Genomic DNA, 16,355 nt, shown 5'->3' with positions numbered 1-16,355 from the left:
TAGATAGTGGAGAGAGAGAGAGAACTCTACAACGAAAATAAGAAAAAGACAATAAATACAAGTACAAGGAAATTTGTTATGTCAGATAAATGTTCAACAAATTAAAGAAAACATAGGAGAGCATGAAAAATAAGTTTATTTAACCTAAACTCTATAGCAAATAATAGATGAATGAAATAAATGAGACGCCACAAGATACTCACTGCCTCACTACTTTATTTACATCGATATCTGCAACTTCAGTGTCAGGGTTCGCACCATCCTTCTGCTGCAGGGTAACCTGCTGCACTAGCTTGTCTATGAGTGACCAGCAGTTGGTGCCCTTCGCTTGGTCTGCCAACAAGGGATGACATGTACTCAGCCATACATGATGGCAGAGTAAAACAGTTCTTGTCAAATCTACACCATAATCAAACACTGTGTTGGAACAAGTGCTGTCGATTTTCATCAGAAGGATAAAAAGCCCAAATTCGTGATTAAACAAAAATTACACAATTAAATTATTGATTAAACAAACATTTTTGATTAACAAAAATTAAATAATTTTTTGTTTCACGTTTATTAAAAGGATTAACTAAATCTCATCTACGGGTGAATTATTAACTGACAGTAAAAAATACCAGAGACTCACTTGGCAACATGAGCAGGTGCTTGAGAATGGAGAGCAGGTGGGAGTATGAAGTTGACAGGCAAAGTCTCTTCCGGAGCAATTCAAACATGCTGGTGCCACTCCTTGTGTCAACATGCAGCTGGATAATTGAAGGAATACCAGTATAACTGCAGCACAGTATGGCTGCACCGTAACACGTTTGCGTCATACTGTATGTATAACTTTTCATTGGCATTAGTAAATGATTAGCAAAAAATGACGATTTTTGTTACAAGTTAAAAACAGAAATCAGGAATTATCTAGTAAGTTGAACTAAAGTGCTTTAGAAGTTAGTAATCTAATAGTATTACGGAGGAGTCAAGATAGTGAATTGTGGGTTGTAGCAACAGAAAGTTCATAAAATGGAATATATGACGGTGAATGTAGTAGTATGGTGTTGTCATAGAAGATTATGTTTGTCATATGTGTGGAAAGAAAGATACAAAAATTCTGGGCATATTTTACGCTGTATAGCATCATACCATGATCATATGCAAGATATGGTCGTCTCGCAGTGTAACCTTGCAAATATGACTACATTTTACACACATTGAATTGCAGTATTTCTATATAATATATAACAGTTGTATGTTGGAGAGCACATACCAGTGAGTCTTGTTTAGTTACACAGATCATATTATATTTTTATATAAATATATGGTTTCCATCTAATTTACATCAAATTTTGAGGGAAACCAAATCATCCATCAACAATGTAATTATATTTTCTAGTGAAAACCACGAGCTACGTTATGCAATCAGGTGGAGGAAACAGTTTGGTATATGCTAATAGTTTGATGTTGGGCTGGAAACAGAGGTAATTAATTCTACACCAAAAAAATTCATAATCTACCCGTACAATAATTTATCTAAAGTTTAAAGACAGAAAGCTATACGAGAGAAAGACAACTCCGACCGAGGACAAAGCCAAAGGAAAGAATGTAACAACTAGGGCTAGTTAATCGTCAAGTTTCATAGCATGCTCTGAACAGATGACCTTATTCTCTGGAAGACTCTTCTTTTAAGTGAGTGTAAACAATGAGACCGAGTCACACCAACTAGAACTACCTTACGCCAAGTTACCAGTTAAGTTCTTACGAGTTAAGTTCTTACGAGTTAAGTTCTTACGAGTTAAGTTCTTACGAGTTAAGTTCTTATGAGTTAAGTACTTACAAGTTAAGTACTAGCCAGACTGCAGCCTTAATAAATGTACATACACATAATCAGCTTGTGGTTTACTAACAAATAACATTGTATAGATATAAGTAAGAGTCTGGTGTGAGGAGCAGAGGAATGGTCTTGTACAGTAGTCACTGCTTATGGTGTCTATGGATACAGCGGCCAGCCGGATATAGCGACCATTTCGACCAGTCTCAAGGTGGCCACTATGAGCGGCGACGACTGCATTTAGAAAGTAAACAGAATAGTAGCTTCACTTACTGTATTTGTACAATAGCTGAACCGTGAAGTAGCAATTTAGTTGAATACAAAATATATAGAGATAAATAAAAATGATTCATATCACATTCATCTTTCTAGAGTCTTTAGTTAAGTGATGAACCAGAATATATTCATCATAGAATCCAGATAAAATGTCTCATGGTGATAAGTGTATATACAATTGTATATACAATTGTAAAAATGATTCATATCACATTCATCTTTCTAGAGTCTTTAGTTAAGTGATGAACCAGAATATATTCATCATAGAATCCAGATAAAATGTCTCATGGTGATAAGTGTATATACAATTGTATATACAATTGTATATACACTTATCACCATGAGACATTTTATCTGGATTCTATGATGAATATATTCTGGTTGTATATACAATATATTGTATATACAATTGTATATATAGTTGTATATATAATTGCATATATAATTGCATATATAATTGTATATACAGTTGTATATATAATTGCATATATAATTGTATATACAGTTGTATATATTAGTTGTATTTACAGTGCCTTGAGGAATTATGAGACCACCTCACATTTTAAGAGACATTTGCTGATTGCAATGATTTACTGCCTTAATTTTGCTAGAAACCACCACAAACCATTTACCATTAGATGCAGAATTCTCTAATGATTAATATGGAGTACTTATGAATATGTATATCAGTGTGTTACTGACCAAATTTTTAACAAGCATCACTATTGTGGACTTATCCAGCAATTATGAATGCAAAAGTAATAATAACTGTACAAACATGTGAGAAAATGGGAAAATTTGTTTTGCAGGCCATGACTTTACGGCCTTGAACATCATTCACTATGATTGACGATAACATTATTCGCTTTGGAAAATAATCTTATTGCCAAAGCATAAATTTGGCATTGTATAAAATAAAATGCCAAAGCATTGTATTATTTTATTAAAAAAACACAATATTTGGCAGCCTCAAATTTAATAGCTGGAGTTGGATGAGGTTAGAAGCATTCAGTCTGGTATAGCAACTGATACACATAGAGTAGTGATACAGACTTTCAGAACACCAAATACCTCAATCTTTTACAATTTTCCTGAATCCAACCGGTGCACTATTGCAAGTTAACAGAACAAGAGAATGACTAGGCTAAATGATTTTAAAAAGAGAACATTTTTGGCACCACTCAGCCCGACTTCGCTGCAGCCGAGAGATTCTGTTACAAATTTTAACAAAACTTCATGTTGTTCTGCTACGAGAGAATCATTAATTCAAATTAATTAAATTTAATTAAGCAATTTAAATTAGTTTACTAATTTAAAATTTTTTAGATTTCTTTACAAGAGCTTTTATGCAGTGCGTCGCCTCTTTGAGGCTGGGTGCATAGAAAGAGGAAACGAAAAACTAACATGGTGGAGTGATAAAAATGAATGGTAAAACACCAAGTCGTGACAGTACACTTGTCTGACAAGTTGCTGCAACTGTTGGATTAGTACGTGATAATATTCTTACCACCAACAAAAAAGAGCTATTACTCGCTGGTCAGCTGTATACAATAGAACCATGCATAGATGGCAGACAGAAAGAAGACTTTGCTCACCGTGTCAAACTTTTTTGCAAATTCTTTCTCATCTGCAATTCTGACGAGCTCAAAGTACTCAATGTGTCGATCGAGGGTTGCGTTATCATGTGTTTTTAGCTTCTCTATGACTGGCTGAACTCCCAGCATGAGAAACTCATAGCGAAGGTGCAGCCGAAACTCTAGAAGTTTCTACAATAATCCGGCTAATACATAAGCATTGCATTATATATGTATATTCTTGTAATCGTAACCACATTGAAAAGCAGAAGTACATCAACAACACATGTATAGCAGACAACTACAGTGATGTGATTCACGTGAGAAATACAAATTTATAAGACAACTCATCAGACCAGAATGATGACCATGTTAGTGAAATTTAAGAATCTTAGTCTAAAGCAATATCTAGAGTTACAGGTGCAAAATATGAAAAAGGTACATGATCTTTCTATTCATAAAACAAACAATAGAAATAGCAAGATAAAATCCTCGATTCATAAATACCTGTCGACATTATTATTTTTGTGAATAACATCTTCCCACTAGCTTGACCGATATAATTGAAATTTCTGCAGTCAAGTAAAACCTACACTGGTCTAAAAGTATCATTAGTCTCAAACTGGTGAAAGTCAACTTTCAGGATTCTAAAATTTTATTATGGTTCATAATAAGTATAGAAAATCAGCACAGCTTTTATCACTTCAAAAGTTTGACTATACTTTGAATAGTATGTGCATTCAACATATCTGACGAAACTAAGAGCTTGAGATATTTGAAATTCTCATGACATCTGAAATCTCATTGTGAAATGTCATCAGTATAAGCCAAGCTGCAAATCACAAGTTAAAACAGCAAATACTCTGAAAGTAAAAACCGTTACATTGACATACCTGACCAGATCCATATTTGAGAACAGCATTGATAAATGACATTATTGCTGTTTTCAGGCCAACTTCGTCTCTGTACAGTCCAATGCTCCGGTCAAGGTCGTTTATTAGTGTCTGTCAAACAAGTACAGATATTTACTAATACGTCAAAGACAGACACTATGCGACACTGAGACAGGTGTTTTCTAAATTAGCATTGATCAAGGACCCATAAGTTATCATAAATTCTATTGTGCATTTACCCTTTGTTAGCTAATTATGCATTTACTAAATTGAAATTAATTTAATAGCGGTTTATTAATACTTTTATTATATGAATTATATTTTTATATTAATAAATAATTTTTATACTATACTTTTGGTCAAAAGTTATAAACTAGCACAGCTTATCGGCCTCTGCGGAAGCATCAGGAGTAATAGGATACTTTATGAATAACAGAAATATAGTATTTTATTTCAAGAGGAGATAACTAAATATTTTGCCAGCTTGAAAACAATTATCTGCAATTGTGCAAAGGGCATTGACTACGTTACGCAAATGAATTGCTACGCTTTTATTTACAACATAAAGCCAAACCATACTGCTGTATTATATACCTATATCACCACATAAATTTTAGTTTACAAAAGCAATAACTAAAACAGCTCTAAACAGACAACTGTCACAAGATGCCATACCTGAAAGCGAGCCCTTTCACAAGCATACTTTTGAAAGTGGTACATGGCAGCAAGCACCTTCTTGTGACCGCCAGGAACAAGGCACATGGCACCGAGTATCTCTATAGTTGAGATTTTAGTCTTTATGTTGTCTGAACTCAAACTCTGGGCTATGATATTAATAGCAGATCCATGTGCCAGAACATGAGCCCGCCCTTGCTGTAATACACAAAAGAACCATTAGAGTTCTTTTTAAAACTTGGAGCATCACAAGTAATATGAAGTCCTAAAATAACTTTCGATCAAATCAAATGCAAATTGTACTTGTTTACAGAAAAACAACTTTTTTTGAAGAAAACCAATTGCCTAGTTTTATAGTAAACAAATCTTTTTCCCTAAGCGGTCATAAATTAACAGTGAACAATTAACAGAGAGAACAAAATTAAAAAGTTCATAAGCATGTGGTTTTTCAGTTTGATCTGTTTCCCTTAACATCAAGCTCTAAAAATGAATCCTAGAATACGCAAGCAAGAGAGAGAGAGTGGCTCTCTAGAGATTGTTAACACGATTGTGAAGAGTAATGTTTCAAGAGAACACAACTCACTGTGTTATTCATGAGAGCCTTGAGGCAGCCGAGGATGCTTGTGTGTATACTGCTCTGCGTCGTCTCATAGTCCATCCCTTGTAGGAAGTCAAGTAAACAGTGCAGACCTTCCTTCTCTATGAACCGGGTCACAAAACTACAAACAAAAATTTGATTTTTGATTTATTTTCATCAACAATAGTAATTAAACAAAAGAAAAAGCTGGAAGAGTAATGAAGCCCATAATACGCATTAGCATAGCTAGTCGTGGCGTCGGGCTTGTCGTCATCGCCTAATCAAGATCAATTTTCATGAGTAATTAGGTTTTATTCATTTGTTAAAAAATGTAATTTAAGTTTTTTCTTGAAACTGGCCACCTTTTCTATGTTTTTCATAGTATTAGGAAGTTGGTTCCAAAAAATGGCCTGTTAGTAATCCACCCTGCGATGGCCTGCACAGGAAGAAGATTGTAGGAGATTTAGACAGAAATTTGAGAATCTTAGAAAAGGGAACGAATGGATTTGAAGTTTTAATAGCACCAGCTCTAGTGTGTACAGCCATTCTGTGAGATTGAAGCGAGTGTTAGAAGAGGAACCTAAATCAAGCTCTCCTAAGATTACGCTTTTTTTTATTTATTATCCTTTATTATTAGTTTCAGATACAATCATCCTCAATAATTCGGACTTTAAACAAAATTATAAGAAATCTGAGCTTGCAAGCTTCTTTAACTAATGAGAGCAGACAACTCTCGTTGTTGTTGTGACTTCCCCTGTAGTTGTAATAATGCTTGATATTGTACTAATAATGATGACATAACAAAAGATTCACAACTGCAACGCAGAGAGTTTGGCAAGTGGATTTCTAAAATATCAGCAGATAATGGTTTTCTAACACAGAGGGCAGTGCTGTAATCTAACGTTTGACAGCCAAGATAAGTAAAACATGTCTAGATGACCAGATAGCACATTAGTAACATTACTTCCTGCTGTTTCTCGCAGACACTAATGTTACACGGAGTGCTCAGGAATGTGTCAGTCGAAACATACAAGCAGGTAAATCCAACTTAACCGACATCGAGGTGGCAAAGAGTTATTCAGGCCACAAATGTTTTGCATTCTGGCATTAAATTGTTTTTATTCATCTGAATTACATAGCGCCTCTATTTTCACAAATTGTTACTATGTCTTCTGATCACCATAAAAAATAACAAGTTTTCGGTGATTGTTGTAATAAATTTTGCTATAATTACACACAATAATTATAACAATGAAATTATTGTTATAATTTTGGTAATTACTGTCAAAATTATTTCATCGCTCGAAGAGAGATTTTGTCTCTCCAAGTTAAAATCAATTGTTAATTTCGAGAGACTTCTTATTACGTCTCTCGAAGTTCTGGTGTGCGTAATGATAGTGAGAGAAACAAAGGCTGAAATAATTAAAGCTGTCTTCTCTAGAAATGTTAATAATCAAGAAAGTAAAGACAATATTTTCTATCCCTCGCAGGGCATATCTCTCTTATCCCTCCCAGGGCATATCTCTCTGTAGTTCAATAGCATTTCTATCCCTCCCAGGGCATATCTCTCTGTAGTTCAATAGCATTTCTTTTCAAACATTCTAGTTCCTCATATACTCCACGTAAATGTAGCAAATTATGCATTGAAACCAGCATTAAAATGATCGCGATTTGATTGAAGAAACGAAAAAGCAACCCTCGGATAACGGCGACAAGACAACTGAAATCACAGCTGTGGTAATGGCTCTCTGTCGATAATTGGCAACAAGTTTGTGTGGAAATGACAGATCATAGATTAAAATTTATAAAATGCACAAAAATGAGAAGATTTTGATTTATAAGCGCCTTAGATCTTTGGCAAACGGTCCTTTGTCTGGCATTAACATCGTTAGTACCAGACAAAATAACACATTCCTTTGCAAATCCCATTGGACTTACATATGGACTTTTGCAAAGGAATGTTTCATTTTAGTAAAATTGTTCCTCTTGCTATAAATAGTAAACAGAGCATTTAAATCAAAAAGCTTCAGCACACTAAATTGATAACTTGTATGTTTTCATACCTAATAGGTTGCGTTCGTAGAGCTGTTTTTAAGCTATCTACAATACTTTGTCGTGAATCTGTATCCTCACCATAATGGATGGTGATCACCTCACTCATCCTGTTGATATGATCAATATAATAGTCGGGATAACGAGTCGTGTCACTCTGCTCCTGCAAAAGTACATTTTCCAGATTTTTAAAATTTGTGTTGCTTTCAGGGATTTCAAAAACCTATGTAATTTTGGTTAGTTGATAATAGTACTACTGACAGATCAAGGTCTGCCATAGCCTCAATCTCCATAGTCTCTCATAGCCTGAGATTTAGAGTTGCTAATGCAATGGGAGCTACCAAGTTTGAATCCTTGGACTCGGACAATAACATTTCATCTGTGGTTCACACTTAAGCTGGACAAGAACTTTAACCTCTAACCTACATGTATATCCGCTTTAAAACGAGTGAAATATCAAATATCTAGTGTAAAGTTATCTTTCCTTGCTAATCAAAACGTTCACTAATAAGATAAAACAACTCATATGAAAGCAAGTTAAGCACCAAGTTAAAATCTATTCACCAAACAAAACTGTAAAATAGTTCTTTCAACTGAGGGCAGAAGATAACTGTCTGATGTCTGATATTTTTAATTTTCCAATATATACTGTTTAAAAAAAGTGGTTGATCCTAGAAAGGCATGACAGATCTCTTTGGTAAAAAAAGTAAACAATCTAAGTATTTAGGTCAACAATTAGACAGAGAGTTTCCATAGTAAATGTGTAATGCAAGTTGAATAGTCGAGGTGGATCTAGAACACTCCCAATCCCTAGTACCAAACCTCTAATATTAGGTGTAACGGAAGACAACTCCAGTTCACTTGTAATGAGCTGGCCTTAATTAAAAATGTTGGACAAAGATGCTGTAATTTTAAAAACTGTTATCTTTCCAGACTTTCTGGCTATTTTAATTAATCCACTCAGATGTTGAAATGAAATCAAGCAGAAATCACTCGTTCTATGTTACAGCTGGTTGCTTGCCTAAACAGTGTTTTATCAATATTTGATTGACCTGTAATGAACATTTGGATGCTATTACTAAAAGAATTTTTTCATTTTCACACCTCACTAACTTCATAGACATTTAGCAGGCAAACAAGAGATGGCTCTTCCAATTTCAGTTTTCATGATATCCCCTACTTTTGGCAAACTATCGTGACACCAGCACAATCTGCTAGTATAATAAATGTTTGAATGTTTTGAAGAAACGTGATAGAACGTTTTATGCAAATTACAATATACTTTATGAGGGAGTTGACCTTAGAGTACTAGCAGTTTCAAATGTTGATGTCTATGTAAAACCTACTAAATTACAGTACATAAACTAGATAATCGTTGGTTAGTTGATGTTCAGCCAACAAGTCTTAAGGTGCAAACACACTGAACGACTTTATCGCGTGCATCATGAGAAGTGCGGAGATATCGATGGCGTGTGCCTAAACACACTTGAGCGATTCACCAGCAAGCAGTAACGTGGGCATGATCACAAGCTGCCAATAAAATTGTGTATTATCAGTTTCTTCAGAGTTGTTAATAAATTTAGGTAAGTCAATATGGCTCTTTCTAGACAACGACGTGAACAACTTCTACTTTTGTTATTAGGCCTATCTCACTTTCACGAATTGTACACTACAAGAAGACATAAGAAAAACCAATTCTTGTATTTTTAATAGTATTATTTTACAGTTTTTAAAAATAGTTTACTGCAAAGATTGATTCCCAAATGTTGGTTTACAACTGGGTTTCTTTGTACTTATTGTGTGTTGTGTCGTACAAGACTGGGTGTGCTCTTATTGAATTTGTGAACTATTCAGTGTTCATTTTGATGATGTTTCAATCGTAACAAAATAGCAAAATTTGTTGCACGATGATGAAAACTGATACGAAAAAATTAACAGCCAGAGCATTGCATACTGGGGAAAACCAACCAATCGAAATGCATCTGGCGCGCGATAAAGTTTTGATAGAGAAAGTCTAGCGTTATCGCTCAGTATAAACTTGCTGGACGAGTTCCAGCGCAGATTGGCACCACACGATATCGCGCTACATATCGCCTAGTGTGTTTCCGCCTTTATAGTGAACTAGTAGTAATTGCTATCGAGTATTTAGTGTTTTGGAAATGCCATAAATGATTTACTAATGAGAGTAGATAATTACTCATAACTCATGAGCTGTAATTTTAGATAAACAAACCATGAGCATTTGAACAACCTCCGATTTGAACAACTTCTGATTTGAACAACCTCCGATTTGAATTTCCTAGTTAGCCTTGAAAAATATCGCTTTCTTTTTTACTGCACTTAGAGGACTAACAACGTAGAGGGCTGTCTCTAATATACATATATATATATAACATATATAACATAATATATAATATGTATGTATATATACGAGCATCCTGGCAGTTTAGTTCCCCGTGATAGATTGTTTGATGGGGCGATAAAGCACAGAGAATAAGTAGCAGCACAATTATTCTAAAATACTTGAAGGCAATCGATATTGATTGGTGCAGACGTTAGATTGTTGGTATACCCAGCTGAATGTCACGAGTTGAGTCAAACGCTACCCTTTATCCCAACCTCTGATCTTTGCGACGGACGGATGGGCAGACAGACACCACTAGTATTATAGGAAAGATATATATTTTTTGTTTTATAAACAGAATAGACCTTGCTTTATAGAAAAAATGAAAATACTGATGTGAATTGACATTGAAGTTGTGTGCTCCCCTTAACTTAATGTAAAATTATTGTAATCATGGACCATAAATCAAGTGAAACTGATAAAAAGGATAATAGTTGTCGATACAAACCAACAGTACTACGGTTGCTAAAGTAAAACTAAGAAGTTAAGTCTAATTTTTTGCATTTTTGAAGGGCCAAAGGCTGAGTTTGGGAAGATCTTAGAACAGATCAAGCAATTTTCATGTATTTTGCTGTTCGTCTAACGTAAAATCCCTATAATGGAAACAATCTCGGAATGGATTATTTATGTTGTAGAAGTGTCTACTGTATTTGAATTATGCTATGGTTGGCTATTACTCCACCGATGAGTGCTGTTCGTTTAGATTCTTGGCGAGTTTGAGTTTTTAAAAATTTTATAACCTACACGAAATAATTACATTTTAGTTTTTTAAAAGAAAGGTTTTTCCCTCTAACAAACACCAAGAATCATTGCCAATGTGAACATGCCTTAGGGTTAGTAGTTAGTATTAAATGACAAACAGAAGGTCAAGGCTACCAACTGAAAGAACAAGTTTGTATTCGCACTTGAGCTAAAGTTGATAGTTGAAACGCACAAAAACACATAACCTGCTTGAGATCTGGAAACTTACCCTTCTTTTACTACAGTAGATTTGCCATTTCTTTTCCGGAGAGAGAGAAAACATGGCATCTCTATGTGGCTTGTCAAGATCTAATTCATCGACAAGCTCTGCGAATTTAGTATTCAGCTCCTGCTCAGCCGGCATGGGCAGGTCTGGCTCCAGTTTGCCCACCATCCCGTTACCTGAAGGTAAAATAATGATTACCCAATGCTTGTATATAAGTTTGAACACTTTCAAATCACCAAACAGCTAGCACGTTTAGGAACTCTCAAACCACAATCGAGGATTTTACACTCGTGTTCATGTATTAATACAAAATTCTCATGGTAAGCAACTTATTCAAATAAGGGCCAAATGACAGTCCCTAGAAATGCCTAGGGACTAATATAATGTAACATGTATAACAAAATCGACAATCCGTTCATCGAGAATCCAAGGTAGGGCTGACATTTTACTATTTGATGATAAGGATATCTACTTGTAATTATAAGTCATTAATTGAAAAAGTTTTAACTAGACTAACTCTCTTATTTGAGCTTTGGATACTTTTCAAATAATACTGCTGTCTAAGACTTTGGAAGTCATGTTCACATAATAATGCTGTAGTACGATACTTTTCAAATTGTACTGCTGTCTAGACTTTGGAAGTCGTGTTCACAAATAATGCTGTAGTACGATACTTTTCAAATTATACTGCTGTCTAAGACTTTGGAAGTCATGTTCACATAATAATGCTGTAGTACGATACTTTTCAAATTGTACTGCTGTCTAGACTTTGGAAGTCGTGTTCACAAATAATGCTGTAGTACGATACTTTTCAAATTATACTGCTGTCTAAGACTTTGGAAGTCATGTTCACATAATAATGCTGTAGTACGATACTTTTCAAATTATACTGCTGTCTAAGACTTTGGAAGTCATGTTCACATAATAATGCTGCAGTACGATACTTTTCAAATTATACTGCTGTCTAAGACTTTGGAAGTCATGTTCACATAATAATGCTGTAGTACGATACTTTCCAAATTGTACTACTTTCTACGGAATTGGAAGTTATGTTCACATATGAGAGTTGTAGTAAGATACTGTCTAGATCAGTGGTTCCCATATGGTGGGGAATTTCCCCAAGGGGGAAATTTTCATTTTAAGGGGGGACTTCTGGCCTTTATTTATAATTTTTTTGCTGGTACATTGGATTTGGAGAGCTGTGCATATTAGTTACACGCTTCATATTGTTGTTTGTTGTTAATAAACTAGGTGTTTATTACATTGTGTACTGTCTTTTCATTCATAGTTTTATCATACTTTCTATAGCTTTGGGGATTTTCTATTTCCTTTTCACCAATAAGATGCTGACCAAACCTTTATAAAGATAATTAAACTACTAAATGCTGTGATACTTAATATTTGGTGCTGTGGAATGCAGAAATGACAAAATATGAAGAAGTATGCAGATTGAAAGCAAAACGAAGCCTGATAGAATAGGGGGAATAGAGTTTTCGTAGTCTGGAAGGGGGAACCCATCGAACCGAATTGGGAACCCCTGGTCTAGATGATATTACTGTCTACGGCATCGAAAGTTATGTTCACACACGCAGGCAGCAACAGAGGATTTTTATAAAATTGCAGCTTTGCATTAATATACATTTAATACAAAATTTAAGATAACATTTAAGATTAAAATAAGGTTTCTCATGATTTCTCATAATGCTTCCTCATGACCAAAACTTGCATCATTAGTCATTTCATAGATCGGTAGGCATGAGCCTTCGGTGGTAAAAAAGAGTACTATTATTATCGCTAGTACGCCGGCAATTCGATGCACCGTATGAGATCGTCAGGTGTAATAAATGCCTGCGCAATTATTCTAAAGTGGTGAATTGACAACTGACCAATATTTCCGACATATTGATGTCAGAATATTGGCCTACCAAGCTGAACGTCTCGGGTTCAAATCCCAATCGATGCGATCTTTTTCCAACATTTAGCCATGACTTTGGACAGACGGGCACAGCTCTTATTATAGCAAAGATTATTAGCTAGTATACCCAAAAATCAAACTCAACAGAAATAAAAATAAATAATTTTTTACTTATTTATCTGAGTTACATTAATATTAATACATACAGATGCACTCTTTTACAAATAGTACTTCAGAACAGTTTATACTAACAGACTAATTTCAGTAGACTACGACAGTTTGAAAAACTCAAATGCTTAAATTATTGGTAAACAATTGACTGACATAATAAAACTATTTACAATCTAATTTAAATTAACAAACACAGTGCAACTCGCCCACATATTCATATTGATCCAGTGTTATGGAAAGGTTAATTCAAACCTAACATTCCTATCTGTCTTGCATGACTGGAGCATCACCTACGCCAATATTCACACTGATGGTTACAGTCAGTACTGCATTTCAGTGAAGTCTAGCACGAACCAGGTTTTAGTATGCCAGTTGACATTTCAATCACGGTTTCCATTGTGTTGATTTGGAGTTGTGCACACGTTGAGTTGCCTAGTGATAATGTTTCAACGGACATTTGCATGTTGCGGATTAACGCTGGCACTTTGTTACAAAAGATCATGAATTCTACAGCAGAGTTTATAGCTGTTCACTCCTGTCTCAATTAACAACTTGCTTTGGAAATAGCAACTATTGAAGTGTGGAAATGTTTAAAATGGAATAGCTTTCGCGGCATTTTCTTGCGCGTCATTTACAAGTGTAGTTTCTTTCTTTTGCAAACATAAAACATTTGATAAAAATTTGCGAGTAACGGAACTCCGCAAAACGAATGAGGCAAACCTGAAAATTAACCACGTCTTGGAAACATAGTGAACAGCCTCAGATGTCTATTTGGAACTGAGACACAAATTAGATAGGGTAAAGCGCAGAGCACCAATTAAGCAAGGCTTAACAATTAGAAGGGATCCCATCACTACTAACTACATGGTAGTAGACTCTTCAGTTGATAGTTCAGCCTGATGGTTGATGGGATACAGAAAACCGGATTCATCATGTTTATAGAGTGACTAGTAATAACATAGCCGAATATTTTTGTGGTAAAAAGTCAGCATCGAGGTGAAGTCCAAAGTTCTTTAGTTGATATTATAAGATAAACTGATGTTTATATTTGTGAGCTAAACCTAACCTTTGGGGGCAGAAATAGATGTGAGAAACATGATACAGTATGTCAGAATGCTAGGTTAAAATAGTTAAAGTTCAAACATGGAATGTATGGCATTTTTGCGCTAAAGACTGGTTCACACTATATCGCCATATTTCGGCGTCGATGCCGAAATACTTCGGTGATCGTCGATGATAACCATGTTCACACTATCACAAACACATCCGCGTTTGCATCAAGAAATACTCCGTGACATTTATCTTTTTAAATTTTTGCGAAGAAACCTCTTTGTTTCTACACGCGGGAATAAAAAGCTAGTCCCGCAGCAACTATTATAAACGGATATGAATAAATCACGCTATCCATGACCGCGAATTACCATCGCCAAAATGGTTCACATTTGAAAGGTGGTAGTCGATGCTCGGCGAAGCATTGGGAAAGTTTGACTGCTGCAAACTTTCCCGACGTGTCCGCGATCCTTCATCGATGCCATCAATTCACGGTTCACATAATTGACGATGAACACCGAAAGGGAAACGCTGACAAACGGCGACATAGTGTGAACCGGTTTTTAGCCTGCGTATTTACATAGACTGAGGGTGCTGCGTGTAAACAGACCCTAAATACTCAACAGTCAAACGCTGACTTAGGAATTGTTCGAACATATATATAAAATATATGCATATATAGCATAATCTTAATTAAACTTATAGCACACACAGAAATAAACAAACAGAATCATTTAAAAGTTAGTATGGTAAATATGGTATATGTTGATTAAAAAACTTTCTGTGCAAAAACTTGTTTTATTGCCCGAGCAATGCCCGGCATTCATTAGTACACATATATACACACATATATATATACATATACACAAACATGTAAATATTTACATATAAATTACAGTTGTTTGACTAAAGTATATATGTTATTGAACTGCGGAGCAATTTTATGTGAAATAAAGTGTATTCGTATAGGCCTAAAATACATGCTCTAACATGTGACAGTACGGACAATATGATCAGCATGGATTTCCTTGGTATGTTTAGGTTTGACTAGGGATACAGTATGCTAAAAAGCATGATGTAAGTTACATATTTGGCAGAGATCCAAAAAGGATGATTATCAACGATTCATTCTATTAACTGAGTTGTTAAATGCTCATAGGCAATACGTCACAACCACTGAGCACAGGCCTATCAACTAATCAAGTTGTTAAATGCTCATAGACAGAACAACACAACCACTAAGCACAGGCGTACAATCTATAATGTTTTAGTTAGGTGTTTTAACATTTCATCTCTAATTGAACTCATAAACCATCCCTTTAATTTTTTAATCTTTTCAAACATTTCAAATGCCAAAGGAAGTTGAGCAAAGGTTGGGCATAGAAAAGAATTAGATAACGCATGCGCACTGTAACATAGAGTATACTTGTCTGGGTGGTGAACTGAAGACCTAAACAAGAAATTATACAGTCTCATAGCATGTACCAAAGGGTATGCTATCAATGGATACAAATCGTAGCTGAAATTTCTTCAAGGATACTTTTACAAACAGCACAAATAGTTACTCCATTTGGCAAAGGCATGTAATAGATTTGAATGTTTGTTTAATGAGGTATTCCAAATTACACAAGCTCTCATCTTCCATAGATTGCACACCCAAGTACACTGCCGTTACTGAAAGTATTGGTACATGTTATCGATTGTATTAGGCAGGTTATATGTCACTTATGGTATTGGTACATGTTACAGATGCTATTGGTACATGTTACTGTTGGTATTGGGACATGTTACTTATGGTATGGGTACATGTTACTGTTGGTATTGGTACATGTTACTGGTGGTACTAGCACAGGCTCAGTGTGTCAATGTATGTTCAAAATGATTTTACTCAAACATTTTGAAAAATTGCAAAAACCATAAGCTTGCTATTACAGAAATTATTTCTATGATTAATAAAATAAAAAATGTAATTGGTAACTTCTCCA

At 35.0% G+C, this 16,355-nt stretch overlaps 1 protein-coding gene across 1 annotated transcript in view; it reads right to left on the bottom strand.

Annotated features, from left to right (window-relative positions):
• The window catches only part of LOC137396214 (disheveled-associated activator of morphogenesis 2-like), a 76,559-nt gene that overhangs the window by 27,557 nt on the left and 32,647 nt on the right, over nucleotides 1–16,355 (bottom strand). Inside the window, exons 5-12 of the mRNA XM_068082395.1 lie at nucleotides 11,238–11,410; nucleotides 7,875–8,026; nucleotides 5,818–5,953; nucleotides 5,235–5,432; nucleotides 4,560–4,670; nucleotides 3,688–3,858; nucleotides 632–749; nucleotides 204–333 (exon numbers count right to left, since the gene is read on the bottom strand). Coding sequence (XP_067938496.1) covers nucleotides 204–333; nucleotides 632–749; nucleotides 3,688–3,858; nucleotides 4,560–4,670; nucleotides 5,235–5,432; nucleotides 5,818–5,953; nucleotides 7,875–8,026; nucleotides 11,238–11,410 — 1,189 coding nt within the window. The remainder of the gene's footprint in view (nucleotides 1–203; nucleotides 334–631; nucleotides 750–3,687; nucleotides 3,859–4,559; nucleotides 4,671–5,234; nucleotides 5,433–5,817; nucleotides 5,954–7,874; nucleotides 8,027–11,237; nucleotides 11,411–16,355) is intronic.

This window comes from Watersipora subatra, chromosome 5 (genome assembly GCF_963576615.1).
Source record: "Watersipora subatra chromosome 5, tzWatSuba1.1, whole genome shotgun sequence".
Lineage (NCBI taxonomy): Eukaryota > Metazoa > Bryozoa > Gymnolaemata > Cheilostomatida > Watersiporidae > Watersipora > Watersipora subatra.
This window is presented reverse-complemented; position numbering and strand designations above follow the sequence as displayed.